Source organism: Dasypus novemcinctus, chromosome 13 (genome assembly GCF_030445035.2).
Source record: "Dasypus novemcinctus isolate mDasNov1 chromosome 13, mDasNov1.1.hap2, whole genome shotgun sequence".
Classification (NCBI taxonomy): Eukaryota; Metazoa; Chordata; class Mammalia; order Cingulata; family Dasypodidae; genus Dasypus; species Dasypus novemcinctus.
In genome coordinates this window covers 87,763,838-87,787,505 of record NC_080685.1, presented here as the reverse complement: position 1 = coordinate 87,787,505, position 23,668 = coordinate 87,763,838, and the positions used below count along the sequence as shown (strand labels likewise).

The 23,668-nt window shown below is 43.2% G+C and overlaps 1 protein-coding gene across 2 annotated transcripts in view; it reads right to left on the bottom strand.

Annotated features, from left to right (window-relative positions):
• Nucleotides 1-1,341: 1,341 nt before the first annotated feature.
• The window catches only part of PPP1R12B (protein phosphatase 1 regulatory subunit 12B), a 252,830-nt gene continuing 230,503 nt past the window's right edge, over nt 1,342-23,668 (bottom strand). The window contains exons 22-25 of one of the 2 annotated variants that reach the window (XM_004481913.3): nt 21,177-21,227; nt 19,872-19,922; nt 14,149-14,329; nt 1,342-8,852 (exon numbers count right to left, since the gene is read on the bottom strand). In XM_004481913.3, coding sequence (XP_004481970.1) covers nt 14,195-14,329; nt 19,872-19,922; nt 21,177-21,227 — 237 coding nt within the window. In that variant the 3' untranslated portion in view covers nt 1,342-8,852; nt 14,149-14,194. The remainder of the gene's footprint in view (nt 8,853-14,148; nt 14,330-19,871; nt 19,923-21,176; nt 21,228-23,668) is intronic. The other variant, XM_004481915.3, reaches the window with a different exon arrangement.

The window sequence follows — 23,668 nt, the reverse complement described above, 5'->3', positions numbered from 1 at the left end:
AGGAGTGGGGCGGTCGGCCTCAGCGGCTTGGAGCACTTGTCCTCCCTGGACGCACCACCTGCTGGGCTGTTCTTGCCAGTCAGGTCAAAATACACAAGGGGCAGTGAAGGCAAGGCAGAAACAGGGCCCGTGGGTGCCAGCCAGGGCCCGGGTCCTTTAAAGGGCTATCCAGTCTTGCTGCTTTAGTCCCCAAGGCTGGGTGGGCTGGAGGCCTGGGGAGGATGAGCCTGCTTAGCACAAAGGACAGGACTTGACAACAGGCTCTCCTGGCTGAACCCGTGAGCGCTGCATCTGCTACAGGGAAGCTGTGGGCCCTCCTCTGTGGGGGGCTAGGCCACATGACTGCTGGGGGATTGTTTCCACAGTCCTCACCGCACCCAGTGGGGGTTACAGAAAGAGAAATGACATTTGGGTCTTGGAACCCCTTGCATCAGGCATGCTTCTTTGCCTGTTTCAGGCTCTAGGGCAGGTCTGAACTCTTCAACCATGACATCATGTACATTTGTTCCGCTGCTGTTTGGGCTACAACAGCTGGGTGATGACAGGGGAAAGGAATCGTCCCTTGGACCTCCCTCTGCTCACTCCAAGTCTGTGACCAAGGATTTCTGCTTGGCAGAAAACGCAGGGCTGGGTAAAGCCAGGGACAGGGCTTGCTGGATGGAGAAAGCAGACGGGAACCTTGGCTAAGCAAGGTCAGACCTGGCCACCGAACTACAACCCTGCCAAAGGGCCTGAGCAACCTCCTCCCGGGGTATGGCCCCTTTGAGTGTGGCTTTACCCTCCAACAACCCCTAAATTAGCTACATTTGTAGTTGGGAGCTATGGAGCAGTTTTGGATCTCCTGAATAAAGCAATAACCTAATGAAGACCATTATGTATCTAGCAGAGAGCTAACGGTGAAGAAAGACCTCCAGGAGACCTTTATGATTCCAGAAAAACCTCCATCTCTCTGCACCTCAACTTTTCTATGTACAAAAGTATCCTAGTGCTCATGTAGATGGGCTCAACATCCTTGTCACTTAGCATGCACGCTGTCTTCAAAGAAACAATTATACTTAGTTACTTGGAACCTTGCTTCCTTCTTACAGTTCTTTTGAACCTCCAGTCTAGGCTTTTCTTTGGTCTGTCCCCACTTAGCACTTGTCTTGATACTTCCAGAGACCCTGCTCTTACAGACGTGATTCACTTGTGGCTGTCACTGGGGAAGAGGCCTCTTAGTGCAGGAGGTAGGAGAGTGAGGCCCCGACGGTGATGGGGGTAACATGAAATAAAACTGCAAGACGCTGCCCTGGATGTGGGATTTCATAAATCCCATTTCTTAACATGGTGGAGACACAGTCACAAAGTTAAAACACAGTTTTATTTACTCATTTATAAATACTGTTGTGTATAGAGTCAGAGATGTGAATATTATTATTACCAAACTTTCAAACACAGAATACTTAATAATACTATATAATAACAACCAGTAAAACAAAATCATTCATCTCAGGGTTGAAAGGCCACTCAAAATTGCATAAAAATACATTCAGTTCACAAAGCGAGTCTGGCTTCCCCTCCCTAAACAACCCCACCCCACCCCAGGTGTATTTACAATTGACTGAAGTTAATCCATACAACTCAGCTGAAAACATTACATCTAGTGCTTTAACTGTGGTGGAAGCAGAAGTCAGGAGTGAAGGGTGAGTGAATGGAGAAGAGACAAACGCTACACCTAAAATGGGAGAGACATGGAGTGCTGTGGTGTTTCTTAACAGCTATTTTCACCCCTGTCTAATTAAGGTCAGGGCAGAGGGAAGAATGAAAGGAGGAAAACCATGAAGCCAAAGCCCGAGTCTGAACCATTCGAGTGAGAACAGGCCGTATCTTCTCCAGGAGGGGACATACAAGGGTGAAAGAGATCCCTTCCCTCCCCAGAGAGGTGACAGACCTACTTGGGGCACCAGCCAGGTGGCAGGCCCAATCTTTCAAGGGATGCTGGCTAGAAAAGGGGGTATTTGGGGATGCTGCATTCTCCCAGAACCCTCTCCTATCCCTGCAGCCTGCCTCTTGTGTGTGCTTGAGCTCCTATCCTTTCTTCTCTAGCCTCTTTACCTGGTCTCTCTTCACCAGAGGACAAGCTGGAATCGGTTCCAGGTTTCAGTAGTGTGTGAGAGAGAAAAGGTTAAGGGCAGAGATATTTGAGAGACTCACTAGGACAGCACGTCCCATGCTCAGGATCTGCACACTGACCCCCAGCTCTGTGTAGGCGAGAACATGGCTCTCCTGAGAGGCTCTTCACAGTTAGCATGCCTTTCGGAATCCTTTCTTCTTCTAGGCAGGAATGGGCTGAGTTACTATCAAGAGATACACTGACATACTAATCAAGTTTTTTTTTCTGAAAAGATACACTTTGGTCTTAAGGTGGAAACAGTCAAACCTCTCAGGAGTAATCTAGACAACAGTTACCCATGGCTATGGGTTAAGTCATACAGCGAGCCCTCATCGGTCGAGAATGGTTAGGAAGACCCAGCCACAAACACCAAGTCCTGGAGAATGGCTCTGCTTCCTTAACCGTTGCCTTTCTGCAGGAACGTGGAGCAATTCTGAACCAAAGGCCTAGGAGTCAAACCCTGTCCTGGGAAGCCACTAGCATAGCCAGGGAACTTTGAAACTGGAGGACAGGGTGGTAGTGGTCGTTGCTGGTGTATGGAATTCCTCCAGGAATCTGGACTGATTCATGGAAAACCTCCTCTCCAAAGCACCATCAGCCCCAAGTGAGAAAAACCAAGAATTAAAATGAGGGGGGAGATAAGAGGGAGAGGATGGGTGAAGTGTATGCTTATTTTGGAAGGGCATAAGAGCATCCTGATGTCACTGTAAGGGCCACCCAAGAAAAAGTTTATTGGAAGCATTGGGGAAAATTTGGAGGAGAAACAACAAAAAATCACTTCTGGCAGATTCACAGTCCAAAATGACAAGCAGATGAATTGGAGAATGGCTCAGAGAGAAGTCCTGTGAGAGATTGGAATGGAGAGGAAAAAGCAAAAGATATGAATTAACAAAATAATACACTTGGATAAAATTGGTTTCTGAGGTTTCATTTCTAATCAAGAATATGCCAGACTTCTATATGGGGCTGACAGCTCTGGGCTAGTAAATGTGCATATTTTTACCACATAGGTTAGAAGCAAGACTAATCCTCAAATTATCAGACCTTCTTAGGAAATGTCAGAACATTCATCAATGGTGTTGGTCTTTGAACACACCCACTTCTTGTTTACAGTTCTTCCCAAGGAGGGGCTTCTGGGATACTGGGTTACAAGCCATGTCTAGGTTCAATTCTGATCTTCAACCACAACTCTCAAAGGAAAAGTGAACACATCTTCTTTTACCATGCAGCTACTGGCTGGCTAGTCAAGATTCTCTATTCGGTTTTTCTCAACCCTCAGAGACAACTTCATTCCCTCGTTGCTGTGACAATGGCAGTTCATGGGCTGCAAGGAAGTTGATCCATTTTCCACTCTAATCAGAACATAAGTGATCCAGAGCTGTCCCTGATAGGGGCCACTGCTCCTAAGCAACGTCAATACCATTATGCAAGCTGATTAAAAGCTCCCCTCAGCTGGGGGCAGGAGGGATGAGGTTACCAGAAAGACATTCGTTTCCATGTGCCAAAGCTTTGTTTCTGCATAACTCCCTCCTCGCAGAGTTACTGCCTCCATTCTGCTCTATATTCAAAGCTCCTGACCTTTTAACTTCTTCTCACCAAACAAGCAGCTCACCTCCATTTCTTGGGTTTCCACTCACACCAGTCCTGCAGGAGTCTTGCATGCTGTTCTATGCGATGTGGCTATGTGGACTTTGGATTTGTAAGTTCTTACTCATTGGTACTGCCCCATGCAAATCTGCTTTAAAGGAAGGACCATCCTGAACAGCACTGGAACCTCTTACTTCTGAAAGTCCAGAATCCAGCGGAGCTCAATGGAACTAAAAATTGAGATTTTCTTTTGCTGCTGAAAGGCAGATTTCAAGACTAGGATCCAGCTGGCACTCAGCAGAAATGCAGTTAGTCTGCCACGTAGACCACATTCAAGATGGCTGAGGAAACCTATGAAGCAGCAGCTCTATTTTCTATAAAACAATTTGTCCAAAGGCTGCTTGCAACAAATTGCTTTCTATCCATTTCCCTATGAGTACCAATTTCCACCTCTGCAGGTTTTAATTCTTACCTAGCCATTAGAAGGGAAAGCAATTCCAATACAATTCAATTACCCTCACTATTCAATTCACTTTCCAAAAGGATAAGAAGTCAACCTTGATATGCTGGTGTTAAACAGTTTGAATCCAGAAGAAAACAAAAATTTCTGCTCTTGAATTTTGATGTTAGAAACAGTAGAAACTCTGAGTTTAAACTGTTCTGACCTTCTTAGGAATGAATAAATCACAGGATTTTAAGCCTAGAAGAGATGTTAGGATTATCTAGTCCAATCTCATTATAGACAGGGGTGGTGGCTTGTCCAAGGTCACAAAGCTAATAAGAGGTGGCCTAAAAATCCAGTTCTGACTCCTAGGGTCTTATCCTTTCATGCTGTCTTCAAAGCTGCCTTGGTTTTTGGATCAGAAGAACTTACATCCTTTGAGGGATTGGGAATCTTCCTTAAAAACCAGTATGGTGGTCCAGATCTACGCTTATAATTGGACCTAGATTTGGGCAGGGACCATAGCTGTTGTGTCCAGAGCTAGGTACAGTGTCAGTATAAACAATGGGCATTCGATGAAGTCCCTGATGATGCCTTAGAGGGAAGGATACCAGGACTCATGTGTAGTGTCACCTCGTTGTTAAGCTCCAGTGAAACCAGTTGCTTTTGGTGGGGTGGAACTAGGAATTCTCACTTCCTATTGACTTAGTTGCTGAACCCCTCAGGCTTTCCTTTTTGAGGTACAAAGCAGCCTGGAAGCTGAACAACTGGAGACACTTGAAGTCGTTTTCTTTTCCATGCCTCTTTGCTCCCTTCTCTTCCTGTGCCCACCTCCTCAGAAGTGCCAGCTCTACTAGGACCATCTCCTGCACCAGTGCCCCCAACTGAAACAATGGCCATTCTCTGAGAGGAGGCAGTGTCTGTCTGTGCTTGAATGGCTGTATCGGGGCCAGAAATCCAGAGACCAAACAAAACTGGATGGCTCTGAGAATTTCTTCTTCTTCCCTCATCTCTGGCTCAATTAAAATTCCCAGTGGAGAAATAGTTGTTCATGCACATTTTGTTAGCCACCTTGCTTCCTTAACAATAAGCACATGTATTGCTTGGGACAGAGGGAGTGTGTGAAATGATACAAAACAGAGATCTGAAACCTTACCAGAGGCTTCAGATGGCAATAAATGGATCTAGGTCTCCTTAAAAACAGGGTGGGAGCTGGGATAGAAACCAGGGAAAGTCCCTAAAAGAAGCAAACCCATCCTGCATTTGGATAGAATAAGACAGGCAGGTTCCAGGAAATATCAAATGAGCTGCTCAATAAAGAATTCAGTGCATCAAGTCCAAGGCATGTCTGTTCTTTTGATTCTTTAGAGTCAACACCCTAAGATTTGCACAGCCATGTTACAGTAGAGTACTGGATAGGGCTAGAGTCATAATGTTCTGGCTCTATCTGCAAAAGGATAAGCAGTCCTTGAAAAACAATCAGGCAAAGCGGCAAAATTCAGCCAGAGAATTTCTGGAATGGCCAAATCATTACTCCCACAGGGGTAGCTTGGTTTTGAAAAATACCATATTAATGAGAACAGAAGGTATAAAGCTATTCTTAGAATCTTCTCTACCCCATTCCTGGTATTTCATTATAGACAAACCTAAGCCCCAAGTATTGGCTAGCACCTGGTGTGCTCAGTGAATATCCAAAACAGCAGGTAAGGACTGAAGGTTGGTGGCTACTGAACTGTCCAAAAGCAGGTATTGTCAGAGCAACACAAGAGAAGGCAGACCTGCTGATGCCAGCACCTATAGAAAAAATAGCTGGCTAGGAGAAGACTACCACTACACCTCATGGGAGTTCCAGTCAAAATGGGAGTTGTGAAGAAATGATATTTTGTTCTCTGGAGAGTGACCAGAATTCAGTTAATTTGTCTAATAAAATTAATTGCATAAGGGAGAGTGCCTGAAAGTCCCTAGGATGGTTTATACTTCCATGAGTTCTTGGCCATAGACTCCAGTATTCCTGAGTTTGAAAAACTTCTAAGTTTCTTGGTCCACAAGGCAAACTTTTTGGCAAGAAAATGCAGCTTTAACATGAAAGGGCTGCTATTAGCAGGGACACCAATCTAAGAGTTTGAGAACTGCCTCCAACTCTTTTGAAAGGCACAAGTAGATATGAGGGAACTCTCTGCAACCCCTTTACCCTGTCTACCTAATGAATGAAAGTCAAGATGTTTTCCTAATAATCTAGTTCCCGTTTCCCAAAAAAAGATAGCAGCCCCATCCTCAATATCTGTAAGTGCCAGGAGAACCAATTAGTCAATATCTTGTGTTGCTCTCTCTCCCTAAAATGAAAGAAATACCTTTAGTGGAAGATAAGAAACTTCTACTCTAAGTTAGCATTCCCTGAGAACCAAGCTTACAGTACTCCTGCGATAATACAAAATTCCAATATGGTGGTAGTTACTCTTGAAAAATGGTTGAAAATGGAAGAGAGTTTTGTATACTCTGAATATGGGGTTTTGCCAGAAGAGAAATATCTCCTATTTTGGGATTGAGATCTTGAATTGTAGCTTCTGGTTTAAAGCACACTTGGTGTTTCAGAGGGCCATGGAGAACTATACCGTCATTGTAACCTGGAAAGAAAATCAAAGTGGATGGAGGTAGTAGTATATGTTAAGAGAAAGGACCACTCTAAGTATTGAATATCACCGGCCACCCTAAAATGATGAGGATTTAAATGACATGCATACTCAAAATGAACCAAGGGATAAGACTCCTACAAAAAGCAAAAATATTAAGTTATTAACGCTGGGTTGCCAAGAACTATTAGGTTAATTTCATACTGGATTTATGGAGTATTCTGTCCAGGTTTGGGCATGACATATTTTTTGTCTAGAGGAGGATCACCAAGATGTGACTGGCATGAAAAGCATGCCATTTGAGGAAGGACTGAAAGAACCAGGGATGCTTCAGCTGATTAGATTAAGGGGGATCACGGGCTGCACACCCCAGAAGGGCAACAAAGGGCAGATGTGGACTGCTGGAAGAATCCAAAGGCAGACTTCAGCACAGATTAGGAAACTTTCTGTTACCAGAGTTGCTTAACCATGGAGTAATGCGTCATCAGAGGCTACCTGACTATGGGTCAGAGCTGTGGTAGCAGGGGATCCTTGTGACCCAACAATGGAAAACTAGACCAAATGACCTCTGGGCCTTGCCACTCAAAGATTTCATGGCTTTTGCCAATGAGTTGAAACTATTTCATCCTTTTAAACCTCTCTTAAGAAGTCATTTCTCCTGTTGGCCCCTAAGAAAGCAAATGTTTCTACTCTAAATCTAACCACCAGAAGAAACAAATTCACCACAATTCTTGCGGCCCAGTGGGCTGCCACCTTCCATCTTCTTTGCCACAAGGTTGCAAGTGTCCTCAGATACTCTACTTTTATACCCTATATGTCTTTCCACCCTGTTTCCATTCCCTGATCTATTTCCTATCAATCTACGCTCCCCAGTGCTTATGCCTCCTTGAAATGTCTTCATTTTTCATTAGGAGCAGGTGCCATTGTGAAGTGAGGAAAACAAGGTCCAAGGGAGGTAAGGCAGAATGCAGTAGTCAGAGCCTAGACTTTCCAATAAAGAAAAGCACTTTTTAGGGGAAAACAAGTAGGAGATAATAAGAAAGGATGCTGCTTATACCATGGTCTAGCTTTTCAGAGAGAGGGCAGGGATGCTGCCAACCAAGGCAATTATTCTAGTCTCTGGAGTGCCCAGGAGACATGATTTTCCATAATGGCCAAAGACAACTGATGTCAGATACTCTGCTCTAGCTTTTACATCAAGGGGTGAGGTTAGGGGAGGGAGAAGGGAAAATAAAAGGGTAGAAAAGGAATAAATGATGCCAGGATTGTCTGAGCCCTGGGGAAAGAAAAGGGCATAGGCATGTAAGAGGAATAGGGGTTAAGACTAGTCAGGGATGTTACTGGTTTGTTGACAGAAAAAATAAAAGTAACACCAGTGGGGAGTTAAAGTAAGTTCCTGAGGGGTGAAGAAGAATAGAGCGCCTCAAAGTAGACTTGCAGTCACCTTGGAATCGAATAGAAACACAGCTCAAGAGGCTTTTCAGTGATTATTTCAACATTCTCCTGTTATTCTTGGAATCCCAGACAGACCCTGGAGTGGCCACCACAAGCCTCACCTATATCAGAGGACACTGGGTCAGTGTAAAAGACTGGGGGGTACTGGTTAGGGTAGAGACCTTACATGTTTGGACCAAATCCAATGTGGACAAAGTAGCTGAGCAGCAGGAAGTTGGGGGATCCACAGCTGAGCCAGGTGTATTCCCCAAGGTCCTCTCCAGATGGTTCCAATGATCACAGTCATGCTTCAAATAAAACTTAAGGGGTAGGGATATGGGAGGAAACAGGGTGTTGAGTGTGCAGAGAAAATGTACAGTGAAAAGGAGGTGCCTGGAGGAGGTTCAGAGAGAAGTGTCCTTCCACCAAAATATTCACTTCTTTTGGTTGGAAGACAAAGGTTGGAAGAGGGTTGAGGGCAGCAAATGCTGTCTCTTCCCTCCTAAATATGGAGCCTAGTCTATTTGGACAGTTTGCTGATGACTCTGATAAGGGCACCGTTTTCATCTTTCAGCCTCTGGTTGTCGGATTTCAGTTCTGTTAACACCTGTAAGGGCGAGAGGGACAGGGGTGTTAGAGCCTGGCACGACCACTCGCTCCACCCTCCCTGACCAGGCCAGGTCCGCCTGGTGAGCAGGGCCTTCTGCGAGCTTATGTAATGACCTGTCACCACCCCTTCACCCAGGGATGAAATTCTCTCAAATCTTCCTATGTAGCGAGTTGGTAATATTAGTAACTGAGGGAGACCACAGCCCTTTCATCTTTTAAACTAGCACATTTAGGAATATATCTTATTTCTTTGAATGCACACTTCATGTTTCACATGGTATATACTTTCATTCTGCTGAATCAGTGACTATTTTCAAGTGCTCCTGCTCTTAAACTTACCGCTAGCCTACAGAAATTGGGGACAGTGTCAATGTGGGCTGGTGAGGACACAGGGAAGGAGTTCAGGAAGAGGTCAACTAAAGAGTTAAAGGAGGACACTGCTTCACACCCCATCAAAAACAAGAATGCAGGGGAGAGAGGCAGAACTCAGCTTTCCTGCCATGTGCACGAGATTATTTAAGTGTTCTTCCTTCCAGATGGCTTTGGTGAAATAATTCAGCAAAATTCTTGCTGGTCACATTGTACATATCCACCTTCTACCACTAAAATCCAGGGAGCTCATGGATACAGCGAGGCAGAGTAAGCATTAGGCATGCATTTAACTCCTCCCAAAGCCCCTTGGTGATAATTACCAAGTTATATCCAAAAATATTAGCAGCAGTTTTAGGGGATGATGATGCAATTCCAGGAAATAGGCACCTTTGGGGGTGGGGAATGAAGAATTCAATTCTAACTTCTGCCATCTTGGAACATGTTGCCCAATTTATGGAATCAAGGAAATTGAGCAGCCCCAAGCCCCAGCCTGGATATCCAAGTTTTTCTATGTGATTAGGCACTTTGACAGGTAAAGTGTACACCTGAAAAACCCTAGTGGGATGTAGACAAGGATACAGTTCATATGTAGGCCCTGTTGGCGGCAAGAGAAATTTAAATTAGAAGGTAGGAAAATCTTCACCAGGAAGGCTACAGGACTCTACATCCACATCTGTTCAGTACAGATGTTCTTTGATTGACTAATCTCTCAGATATACAGAACTGCTACCACAGGCAGTGGCTCCCACCAGCCAGTGAAGGATGGCCTGGGCTGAGGTGTCATGAGGCCTATCTTGTTCTAACTCTGGTTTTGTAATTAACCACTTATGGGATCTAACTGTACCTCGAAAAATATCATCTTTGCTTCTGGTATCTCAGGGAAAATGTAGATTAAGTTATATAAATATGTATCTGTTACGCACACATTTATGCTTTGAAAGTAATGCATCACAGATATATAAAGAATTTGGCTTAGGGGAACAAAAAGAAAAAAAGTTTTAGACATTTATAATGTAAATGGCTCTGTGCTAGAAGCTCTTACTTCTAGGATCTCATTAGCACCTTATGAATCTGGGATACTCTTGTTTATCCTTATTTCCACAAATGAGGAAACCAAGAATTTCATAACTAGTCCAAGGCACCCATTTATTAAATAGCAAAGATAATACTGATTGCAGGTGTGCTTATTCTTTCATTAAGGTAAGAGAGGTAGGGTGAAGGGAGAGTAAAAACACCAGAAGTCCAGAAACTGAAATTTCAGCATCAGCATGGTCACTGACGCTTTGTATTACTTTAGGAAAATCACTTGAGCTCTCTGCGTTTCCATTTTGATACCTATAAAAGAATAATCCCTGCCCTACTTCCTCATAAAACAGGGGCTCTCTGAGGTCTGTGGTCTACAGGAGGTAAGAGCTGTGGAAGTGTGCTGACACATAAAATGTGTCATGTGATACTGAGTATTTCTACTGCCACTATGAGTATTTCCTTGAATGTGGGAGAGCAAGTAGGTCTTCTAAACTCTTCACTAAGAGGACTTCAATACAGAAAATATCAAAATAAAAATTTCAGACCTTTGTCCTTGCCACTCCTACCTCCAAGCAGCTCTGGCTGCCCTCTCTTTCACACCTCTACCCCCACAGTTTGCCTGCCAAAATTGAGTGCTCAGAAACTTACTCAAGTAGATTTTCAAAAAAAGTCAGCTCCAGGTGGCCTCATAACCCTTCACCTTGCCATCTGCTCTCCAATGTCCCATTTTGGGGCCTGTGGCCTAGACAGCAGTAAGACTCTGAAAGCCATATTTCTATAATGGGATTCCAGAGGTGGGGAAGAAACTCTATATGGCAATGGATTGCATTTCACTGATAGCAGCCCAACAAATCGGAACTAAGCTTTTTTTTTTCTTCTTACAAACAACTTGTCAAGGCTTGGTGATTTATTTCCACATTAAGAACTCCATTCTTTGGGGGAAAAAAAATTGGACAAGGCAATTTCCCAGCTGCAACATGCTGCAATTGATATCTTAAGGGAGTGTCAAAAAGTACAAGAAAAGGAATGTAGAAATCAAGGGGGGGAGAAAAGCCTCATAAACTACTCTTAAAAGAGACAAGGGGAAAAATGAACAGTGTTATCTCCTACTTGCCTAAAGTTAAAGAATGCTTACATAAGAATACACTTGAAAGCACTATATAAACAGGTGGTCTAACAAAGCTTTAGTACTTTAATTCTTTGGAATTCAATTTCTAAATTTCCATAAAATTGTTTGATGTTAAGTTACTTCGAAAAAAAACCTAAGTACATGTATTCGCAAATATTATTTCTTATAATCCTTTAATCAGGAATGATTTAAAAAGGAAGAGGATGAGAAAGTCTGGAACCTGCAGAGAAAGAGGCAAGCTGTAGGGTGAGAGGGACTCAATGAGCTTTTCCTGAACTGTTTTGCTCCCAGCTTCATGGGTAGTGGGAAGAGAGACCCTATTTATATTTTCTTGGTTAAATCGCTTGCACAATATGCTGAGGGATAAGGCAATTTCTCCAGAGGATTATTTAAAAAAAAGGGGGTGGGGTGGGGAGTGGTTTTGGGAGGTCAGGCAAGGCAAAATCTCTTGACCACACTACCAGTCTGGTTTAGTTATCTTTCCCCAAGGCAGGGCTCAGCAAGCTTTTGTGATTAAGGGCCAAAGAGTAAATATTTTAGGCCTTGCAGGTCACACCACCTCTTTGTTACAACTACGCAACTCTGCTGTCTGTGCAAAAGCACCCATGGGCATAATACATGAATGAATGAGCATGGCTCAGTTCCAATACACCTTTATTTATGGACACCAAAGTCTGATTTCCATATAATTTTCATGGATCATTAAGTATTATTCTTCCGATTTTTTTTTTTTTTTCCTATTTGTATGGGCTCTGGGCCATACTGATAGGCCAGGGTGCTGAACTCTGCTACAGAAGGTCATATGCCAGGCAATGGTTTTCTTTACGGTGGCAAAAGCTTTTGGTAGGTAAATGGTTCTTTGGAAGTTTACATTCAGCAGGGAAGTCAGAGTGCTGAGAAAGCAGGTTATACTTCATCTCTCAGCTGCAATGCTGGGGGTATGTTGTAGTAGTGCAATAGATTCTTCTGGAATTTTTAGGCCATATGCTTAACAAATGGCTCAAGGTTCTTTATCAAATATGTAGACAGCTTACATAACAGGAATAAAAGCTTGGGCCATGGAACCTCACATATTTGAATTTTGTTTCTATCACTTTGAACTCCCTGAGTAACCTTGGGCAAGTTACTTAATCTGATACTCAGTTTTTTTCACAAGTAAGATTGTTCTGGGTAATGAAGGTGATAAAGCATATAAAGTATTTAGTACAGGCTTTAATAAATGACAGCTGTTGTCACTGGTACTAACTACTGAAAGCATGAAATCTAGTTTTGCTCTATATCCTATAGTATCTTGCACAAGATGGAAACTGAACATTTTGGGGAAAGTCCTAGCTCACCCCAAATTAACTTTTCCAGGAATCTTTTGGCTTATTTTAAAGCATGGAGTTTGGACCTATTAGAGGCATTCAGTAAGTAGGGTGAGAAAGCTTCAGAGCCATGGCAGCACTTCTCTTTCAATTTTCTTCCTGCAGTAGGATATTAATTAGCTTAGCCCTTATGGTAATTTAGCTGCTTCAGAGCTAGTGGGTATTAGTTGCGAGCTACTGATGCCAAAGGCAAAGCAAACAGGCAGAAAAAAGAACAGGACCTGGTCAGGACTAATTGGATTGTTGCTGAGAATTAAAAATTCATTTCAGAGAGTGAATTTGCTCAGCAGTGGTGACTGCATCTTGGGATGGGAAAACAAGTTATCTGTGAACTTGTCTTTCAGACCCACTGGCAGGGAAGCGCTCCAGTTGACCAAACACATTTTTTTGGTTCTTACTTGCAAATCCCTTCTTTCTCTATGCTCCATTGCTGGCATCCCTTTGCAAAGCCATTCTCAGTAGGGAGGGCTTGGTTGTGTAAGGGTCCCATTTTTTAAGGGTACATTCTGCCTTACAGGCCACACATTCAGCGGGACAAATCCCTAGGGCCCAGAGATTTGTGACACAATGAGAGCAATGCCTTCCAAGGAGGTAGAAGAAAGTAAAGACTACTGTGGGAAGGAGGTAAAGAATACGAATCCAAGTCTGCTCATATGGTGGGAAGGAGAGTCTATTTCGGCTAGTAGTGATCCTCTAGCCTTCAGTTCTAGGCCTCCCCATCTAGAAATGCTGTCAAACGTGGGGTTTTAGTTCTACCTGGTATCCAAGAGGCAAAGGTACTCAATCCTGTTGTACCTAAGAATCAACAGGGGAGCTTTGAAAACATTGATGCCTGGGTCTCAATCCAGACCATTTAAACCTCATTCTTAGGGGGTAAGTCCAGGCACTGGCAGCTGTTAAAAGCTCCCAGGTGCTTCTAATGTGCAGACAGTGTTAAGAGCTCCTGCCCTAGGTGCCAGACCAACTACTTACAACTTAGAGTCTAGGACCAAAAACCCAGTTGCTTGTACTTGGCACCAGGTTGCATCTGGGTCATTGCTGACTAAGAAAGCTCTAGCTCAGTTTGGTAACGACCCCATCAAAGAACTGTGTATGCTGTACACACAGTCATGTGCATACATATGTGTATACCTAAGTGTAGCAAAGTAAGCAAATCCATATTCAGTCTCTAAGGGAGGAGAAGGTTGTTGTGTTGTGAGCTTACCAAATATACCGCTAGGCCAGTCGAGGGCTACCCCACTGCCTCTCTTGACCTAGGATGTTATACCCCACTCTGTGGTCTCAGTCCTGGCTCCTTCTATCTCCAGATGACCAACCTTTACAGGAACCTGCTTGAGGAGGCTCTGATGGAGCGGGGATGAACACAGAGCTTCTGGGACCAACAAGAAGAGTGAACCTGCCTGGAGTAGTGGAGGAGGGAAGTGAGGTGGAGAGGAGGGGCAAGAACTAGAGCTCTTGGGTTTCCGAGGACTCGATGGACTCCGAGAGTCTGGCCACCACTCGGGTCAGGGCCCTGTTCTCAGCCTGCAGTTGCTCGTTCATCTGCTTCAAGGTTTGAATCTGTTTTAGCTGGTGGAGGTTCTGTAGAGAGTGAGACATGGAGGGGACAGACAGACAAGACAAAGAGACAAGACAGACCAGAGGAGATAAAAGTAGGACAAAGAAATCACGTGACTTTTTGTTTTTGTTTTTAGTTCACATGCAAGAAAGGAAATGAGAAAGGCAGGAGTAATGAGAGCGAATGGGAGGGAATGATGGGGAAAAGCACCAGGGAGGGGAGAGCTGCATCTGTGATTCTTGGCTAAGGTCTCAATATGGTGCAGGTCAGACATATGAATACAACCACTGAACATCTCAAAAACCACATCTGGATTGTTTTTGGGAATGACAGCCCGCTATGTGGGGACTTATGAACTTAATTAACATGGTTGAACCATAGCCCCAGGGACCCTTCTTCATCATCATTGGGATGGGAGCTGAGGACTGTGTGTCTCTAAATCTAGTTGCTGCCCTTTTCTCTCTCCCTTCTTCCCCCCATACTTGTTCCTCTACCCCCATGTGTTTTCTTTACAGGTCCTTCTCTTACCTGATTTATTTTTTATTTTTAAAAATAAAAAGGGAATAAAAGAGGGATTTGTTTTTTAAACATTTTCTGTATGGGTCATGAACCATTTAGAAGGTTGAAGTAATGCATACCAAAATAATAAAGAACTGGCAGTTCTCTGGCTGGTCCTCTAACTTGCTTCATTAACTCTGCTCATTCTCCTTTGCAGTCCAAGAGCTTGTTCCAGGATCCAATAACTGTTAACCTGCCTCTGACCTGCTATTTGATTATGTGCATCACTAAATTCACAGCTAACTGTATTCCCTTTGTCCCAGTTCAAAGAGAGGCTGTTTGCTGCTTAAGGTGTTTACAAACAGACTCGTACTCTGGAAATTATAGCTGTGCATGAAAGTTTGGAGAAATTGTTAAATGTCCAACAATGACAGAATTGTCTGGACTGATGTGCTAGTCCAGCCCTTTTGTCTGTCAGTGTTGCAAATAGAAAAGAAAAACCAGCTCACAGATATTCTTCCTAATACCTCTCATCCCATAAGGGATCTAAAGATTAAATAAGTGAAATTTTATCACAGGCCTGCCTACTCTGTTACTTGTCCTTCATAACTGTTCATCTGTATTGACCCTAAACTGATACAGGCAGTTCTTTGGGAGGAGGGGAATGATTCTGTTATGAGAATTGGGTTTCATAGATGAAACTGGACAATTCTGTAGGTTATAATGACAAAAAAGCCTCCAGGTACCAGAGAAAAGTCCCTCATACCCACATGTATGAGAATGATAGAAATGAAAGATTAGTGGAGTCAGTTGTTTGGAAGTGAAGAAGTAAGGAAATGAAAGATAGCATGAGGGGGGAAAAACCCCCAAAACAGTGAGAAGGAAAAACAAGCAGAGACAAACTGCTGAATATCTCTTTCCCCAAACATGGAGAAGAGCCAGTTTGGAAAAAAGGTAGAACAGCCACATAGTTCCATGTAGCCCTTAAAGTTTAGGGACTACGCAATTCTCTTTGCCCACTGCAAGCAACTCAGCCACGGAGAGGACAGAGGCGGGAGATCATGGTGCAGTGTATGGAAAAATTTAGAGATGGGAAGGGACCAAATTTAAGAATCAATGGGAAGTCCCTGGCTCTTACCTGTCTTTGGTGTTTATACTGGGCCAAGGCTTTCAATACAATTGTGATTATACATTATATGTCCCTAGCTCTCAAGGCGTAACATCAAAGACATTAACAATGAAAGTGACTCAAGCTACGTGAGTACAAGCAGACTGAGGTGGGAGAATTTGGAAGTTATCAGCATGAAGGAGAGAGGCAGGAAACAATCTGGTAGAATGTTCAATACGAAGCAGTAGTGAATATATGGAGTGGCAAGGGGATGGAGAGGAGAGCAGGGCATAGAGTAGGGCGGGGAAGGGCAGAGCTCAGGGGAAGGATCAGGCTAGGGATGTTTCTAGAATAAATTAAATAAAAATTTCAAGACCAAGCTAAAAAGGGATTTGCTGCGGGGCTCCTCTCATGCAAGGACCTTGGAAGGGTCTGACAAGGAGGCTGATGCTGAATGGAGACGTCGTAGAAAGGTAACCAGGTCTGATGTTGGCAGGCCTAGTACAGTTCACAATGAAATGAACACCTGTCAGGGGCTGAAATATTATGCTACTCCAATCCAGGATCTGAGTAGAGCTTCTCCTGGGGGAAAATTTATATATACTTACCTTTCCAAGTAGAGACCAGTAAGGCATAACCCATGTCAGAACCACAGAGCCCCATATATATGGGTGAGCCCATCTCATGGTTACCCCGTTTCACTTTCCAACACTGGCCTGCAGTCTTCGTACTTTATTTACTAGAGTCAGAAAAACAAGATCCTAGTAGAAAGCAGTTACTGTCTCCTTAAGCATCTACTCTATATATTCAGGGTTCACTGGAGGTCAGTCCCCAAACTGCTTCCTAATGATTGCTCCAAGAAGGTTTGAGCATCTGTGGATAAACTGAGCATGCCACAAGCATGCAGACTAGCCCCAAGCTCTACTGGGTTCCCGATTTAACAAGACAGTTACTTGTACTGTTGGCCGGCTACCTAGTACACAGAGATTTGGGCCACTAACTACTCTAGAGAATTGGTTACCATCAAAAAAGTAGTTTGGATAAAGAGCTTGACAGGTAACCAAGTATTTTCCTAAACTTCTTTAGAGCAAATCACAGCAATTTTATAAAGTTTGAGTCTGTAAACTTGAAGTTTTTGGTCCCCCCCAAAAGGATCAAAACTCCAAATATACAGATACAAACATAAAATTGGTGTGACTGGAAATGCACCTTCCTCCTAGCCCTCTAGGGGGAGCTGGGCTCTTTGCAAACCTGATATTAAGGCTTTGATTTGACAAATGATGTTTAGGGGCCTTAGAGTCTGCAGATGTTTCTTCATTTGGCTTTGTAATGGGTAATGAAGAATAATGGGAACTGACTGAATGGGTGCATTTTTTAACTTAAAAAATCAGTCTTGAAATCAGCTTACCTACTGGTTTGGGGGCTAACAGTCATGATGTGGTACCAGCTGACACAACTGATTTTGATATTGGCTAGCAAGTGGCCTATGGCTGGGAGCAAACACTTTTATATAATATGATCTCTGTTGAGGAAAGGGAAGAACTCATGACATAGTTTAGGAAATCATAGTCTCAAAGGATGAGGACAGAGAAATATGTAAGTCTGTGTCAACCCATAAGATTTAGAGCAAATAGAACCACTGAAGGGGCTCCCAAAGTTGCCAATTTAGATTTGGAAGAGAAATAAGAAAGGACCTCAATTTCTCTACCTTTGGATACTTTATGGATCATTGTGTGTGTGGGCCTTAGTGGATATGATACAGTCTTCTTGATTGGAGGGTATGGCCTGGCTCTGGGCTCTTGCGTACTTCTGCCTCATCTATCTGCTCTTGATCAGCATCTAGGCCATTTCTTTCTTTCTTCTTCTTTTTTTTTTTTTTTTTGACTCATACATATCTTTACTCCAAGGTTCATCACAGGATTATTCACAACATTGACAGGTGAATGGACAAACAAATTAAGGTCCATCCACACAATAGAATATCATTCAGCTGCAAAAAGGAATGACGTTCCAATATATGTGACAACATGGATGAACTTTGAAGACATCATGTTGAGTGAGAGCAGCCAGACACAAAAGGACAGATACTGCATGGATTTTTCTTACATGAAATACTTATAACAAGCAAATTATAGTGACAGAAAGCAGAATAGTGGTTATTGGGGGGTGGTGGGATGGGGGAATGGGGAGTTTTTGCTAAATGGGTTTGAGTTTCTGTTTTGGATGATGAAATGTTCTGGAAATAGAGGTGAAAGTTACACAACATTGTCAGTGTACTTAATGTCACAGAATTGTCCACTTAAAATGGTTAAAATGAACTTTATGTTATATATTTCACCAGCATAAAAAAAAAGAGGGGGGGTGCCCTGTAGGAGCCGACCAGGCATGGGGAGGAGAGGTGTTCCAGGCCTGGGGGATGCAGCGCGAGGGCGTGGGAGCGAGAGGCCGACTGGACACTGCCTGCTGGGTCGCAGGAACCTAGGCCATTTCGTAATGAGCATCGTTGAGAGCTGCCTAACAAGATGCAGATGGTATAACTCAGGGGGTTTTAACAATAGGAAGAGCACCCTATGCAACCAAGAGCTGTGGGATTCATTCATAAAGAACCGTTTAGCTCTCCCAACACACTATTCTAAATGGGAGAGAATCCTGTATGGTAAAACCAGAAGATGGAGGAGCTTAAGGGTGTTAGATCATACTATTTCCATCATCTCAGGGGAACCAACCATTTATTATTTCTACTTCTTGCTGCTCTGAATCACCTTGGGAGCTTTAAAATGGCTCTTTTTGAGATATAAATAGGTATTGCTTGAAATTCCATGTGACTGTTATCAGTTACAGTCTTGGGATGGTGAGTAAAGAAGGCAGGGGAGGGGGCTGTCATTTATTCTTCATACTAGAAATATAAAGAGTAACAGGATTACGAGCACTGGATCCTAGGTAAACCTTGACTTTGTCAGGTCCTGAAAAGTTCCTTCAGTAAATAATCAGTATTTTTAGGCCCCTGAAACAAACGTCACTCCCAAAGTGCTCCAAGTGCAGGTTAGGGACAATTGCTCACAGAAAGAGAAGTGGGAATATGCCTACTGCTGCCCCAGTGCTTCTGCTCCCAAGTGAAGGAACCTGTTTCACCAAATGAATGCTTTGAACCATATGTCCAAGAAAATAATATCCTTCAAGGAAGAAAAAAGCTGAGGATGTGTGGGCATGTGGCATCACATACTGCAGAGCTCTGAAATCATAGCCAGGTGGCCACCCTGAGCAGCTCTAGGTTTCCCTCCTGTTGCTGTGAAGTGACTCCTTTGGGCAGATTGCCCATTCTTAGCAATCAAAACTAGCCAGGATGGCAGCTGTCCAAAAAAGTGGCTAATGGAGGTGGGTTGGAGGTCATGGTAGGGGAGAGAGGAAAGCAGCGAGTTGCGAAGTATATCTGGTGACATGAGCTTATTCCAGTGGGAGAGTGCCAAGCATTGCTGAACGTTTCAGGGGAAACGACCTGGGGCAGGAAACCAATACGCCAATAAATTGTCATTCTGCTGCAGAATGACTCAAGCTGTGTTCCTTTCAGCAAGGGCCTGGGATCGGGAGGAGTACCAGTGTGACACATCACAGAGCTGGAGAATTGTTCTGACCCTTTAGCCAACTCTGTGCTCCACAGCATGGAAAACCTTAAAAATTTAACTCAGGTTTTTGTCAGGCCTTCCAGAGATCTCTACTTAAACTAAAGGTAGCATTTTTTTTCCAGAAGAGCTTTGAGGTGGACCCAGTGGATGGTCTGTGAGCTGAGAGTCTAACAAATGGCTGGAGAGAGGTGCTCACCCCATTTCACACATCATCTCTCCTTGAGGATGTTGAACTTAAACCAAAATTTGGAGGGGGTAGGCCTCTGCTTAAATATCTGGTTTTAGCAGGCATTCAGAGAACAGGCATACAAAGAGAGAAAGAAAATCTCTTCATACCTTCATCTCTTCCTCCATTTCTGACATTTTCCGTTCCAAGGCTCGCCTCTCCTATTTAAAAACAATGACACTGTTGAGCACTTGAAGAATTTAGAAGGGAGTCAAAACGTTACCTTCCAGCTGCCATATGATCAGCAGCTCCACGGTCAGAGGGGTTTATCAAGTGACTCAGGCAAACTTTACCCAGGAGATTTGAGCACTATCTGATCCTGCCACTTCTGAGACGAGGCTTTTTTACTAACAAAAAGTCACAGTATATCTAAGTCTCCCATCAGAAAATTAGAAGACATTTAGGGAAGCAACTTGTTAATACGCAGCCAAAATAATTCCAGGGCACTTTGAGATATTGTTGAAGTTGACGATTTCACAGAATTTCAGATGACTGCAAGTGACAAGAACCTTTGCTCTCTACTAAGAAAAAGACATCATGACCTTTAGTGATGCCCCCCACACTCCTAGTGAACTGCTTTTCTCACGATGGGGAGCAGATGGAGAGCAGGGTAATAGGCATCATTGTCTGCAAAGAAACAGACCCCTCTCCTTAATGTAGTTCTCTCTCCCAAAAAGTGCCTTCTGATTTAGCCTGAACTCAAGGAGGATTCCTTGATTAGATGAGACACCAAGGAGGGTTGGTTACAGGCCAAGGGAATAAAACATAAAATTCAGCTGCTTTCCAAATTAAACAGACAGTAACAGGAACGATGGGAACATATTATAACCCTTGGGTCATATCCATGCTAGGGTTCATCAATAAATCTAATTGAGTTTTCCCAATCCAAGAATGTCAAATTCCAGAAAAATACTCTGAAGGCACTCAGAAGGAGGTCAGCAATTGAACCAGAAATCCTCCCATCAGTCAGAGTGAGCAAAAGACTGCTGGCTTATGTTTCAAGTCACAAGTTCTAAATTGATGGCAGAGGGTCCTGTTGTAAGCTTCCTTTCTGTTCAAAGTGATGGGAGGGTTTGTGTATGATGATTTATAATCAACCAAAACATACTGCAAGTATATGTGTGTGTGTGCAGTTCTGCCTGGTGGCCAAACAACGTATGAGATGAATTTCCAAGGAACCTTCCCACCCCAAGACTGGATACATGAAAAGTACTGATCAAGTGAGGATGCCAAAAGGACTAGCAATCAAATTGCTGACCAGAGTCAGACAAAAAGAATTTATTATCAAGCTGGGAATGGAATGTGGCACAACTCCCGCCTTCTTAAGATGAACTTTTTCTGTTGGCACGAACAACAAAGTTGAAGAAAGTCAGAAGAGAAGAAAAGATGAAAGAGAGGGGAAAGCACACACATACCCGTTTCTCTACTTCCAGCATTGATGAGCGGTCAGAGGTCTTTTCTTGTTTCTGCAAGCACAAATGGAAGGAAAGCAGCTGTTACTTAAATTGACTCAGGGCCAGTGGAAAGCCCCGTCTAGTTCAGCTTCACCAACGGACATCTAGAAGTAGATGGCAGGGCTTTGTGCTTTCACTATATAGATTCCCTAGTAAACAGATTCTGATATATCTCTAAATCTAATATTAACCACCTCTCTGAAGTTTACAAAACCCCCTCTAAGGAGGCAAAGACTGTTAGTAGTGTTCCCTGAAACTGATAACACTCCTAAGTACAAAGATATTACTCCCAACACCCTCTCGTTCTCACTAGGTCTTTAATGCCAACTACACCTGCTCACCCTTCACCAGATCTCCCTCTTTTTTTCCCCAGGAGTAATCTTGAAATCTAGAGGAAATGAAAAGTGGCTTTTCTTCTTTAAAAAGTCCAGGACTCCTAAGCTTGAATGTCTAAGCCTGTGGCACCCTTCTACTCCCTTTTACCCCTATTCTTACTGTTCGGAGACTTGAAGCTGTTTTTCTTTTAGGGCAGTGGTTTTCACATGTGGGGGTAGGCTCAGGGGTTGTAGGAGCCATTGATGAGATTTGCCCTGCTTTGAGTAGAGCAGTTCCTTTTTTTTTTTTTTTCTGTTATATACCTTACCTAGGTAAGGTAAGGCTTTATTTGAATAAAAGAGCATGAAACTTAAAAGAAAAAAATTAGAAAGTTTATTTTAGATCATCTGTGACTTTCAATTTAAACTAAATTTTGTAGAAGGAATAAAAAGATTTAGCCATCATAGCTAAAAAGTACAAAATCAGATTATAATCCTTCCTTTTACAGGGAAATGGAAATGAGCCCTTTTTGGCTTAGCATTTCAGAACTGGGTAGAATTTCTCACATTCAATAGGCATTTAATAAATACGGGGTGATTTTTTTGTTGTTGTTTTGTTTTTTAGGTACCAGGGCCAGGGACTGAACCAGGACCTCGCATGTGGGAAGCTGGCACTTGTCCACTGAGCCCCATCGGCTCCCCTGAGTTGGTTTTTTCATTTGTTTGCTTGCCTTGTTTTTCCCCCCCATTTTTAGGAGGCATCGGGAACCAAACCTAGGACATCCCATGTGGGAAGCAGGTGCTCAACCACAGGAGCCATATCTGCTCCCAGGGTGATTGTTTTTATATTGCTTCATGCTATACTCAGACAACATTTAACATAGATAGACATTATGCCAGTCTTGCAGAGATTTCTTTTTTTTTAAAATTAAGGAATAGCTAGAACTAATAGTACAACTTGAAATTCTGGCTCCTGTCCTGGGCTTTCACCTTCTATTCTGAAGGTCATGGCTGCCTGCCTTTACACTGCATCTACTATGAAACAGAAGGAAAAGGAAAAATGCAGGAGGAAATCCTTTAGCTTGTTCATATCCTCGTAAGTCTCTCTTTCCTAAACCTAAGAAGCTGTGATGATTCCATTATTTTCAAGTTTCACTTATATAAAGAACAACCAGATTTTCTTTCTTAAGTTTTAAACCCCTTAGCATACAGGTGGACCTTTTACGTAAAAACACTGGGTGTCTCTTCTCATGTGGTAACTGTCTTTTCATACAAACGTGTGAGGCTGACAGACCCTCCCTTCACTGTCCTGCCAAATAACTCCATGTTTGGTAAACAGCAGAGACTTGGTCTGTAGTACCACCAATTCTTCTGATTTTTTTATATTTGGCAAAACTAAGTATAATCTGACACACCCAGCAAAGCAGTTGGCTGGAGAATAAACACTTTTCCCCAGCGCCTGGAAAGGCTGATTTTATTTTCAATATCCTACATGCAGTTCCATGCCAGCAGCTTCTTAAACTGTTCACCGCTATAAAGCAGTCTGGTAGAAAAACAGAGAACCCCTAAAGGTCAGGAAATGCTATCAGAAGCTTCTGCTGAGGAAAGTGGGGAGCAGGCAAGAAGGTGCAACTGCGTTCCTCCTTAATTTTCTGTAAAACAGCCCCAGTAAAACCTGATGAGATCCAGCATAATCTGTTTTTATTAACTGTTGCCAATACATGGCACTATTCAGAATGAAAATTATTAATAGCTCCAAATATTTTCTGAGGGTCTTCTATGATTCAAGACATTTTGCCTGGCTCAGTAATGTTGGGGTCAAGAGACCTTAAGGGTTATTATTTAGTCCATCTCCCTCTACCTTATGGCAGGATTATATTTAAGTGCATAGGGGTAAGTGAGGGGACATATATATGTTTTTACTTTTAGATCTACCGACCTACTTTTCTAATTCCACTAAATAACTTTAAGTCCAGATGTTATCTGCTTGTTTTGCAGTAGACCGCAAAAATTCCCAGTACAAGGGCCATGTTCAGCTATTATAACCAGGTAGAAGGGGGTGCCTCTTCCAAATTGGTAGGCAGCTTACAGGTCAGGTCACATGTTTTGTGCCTGGCCCAACCCTTCTCCAGGGAAAAT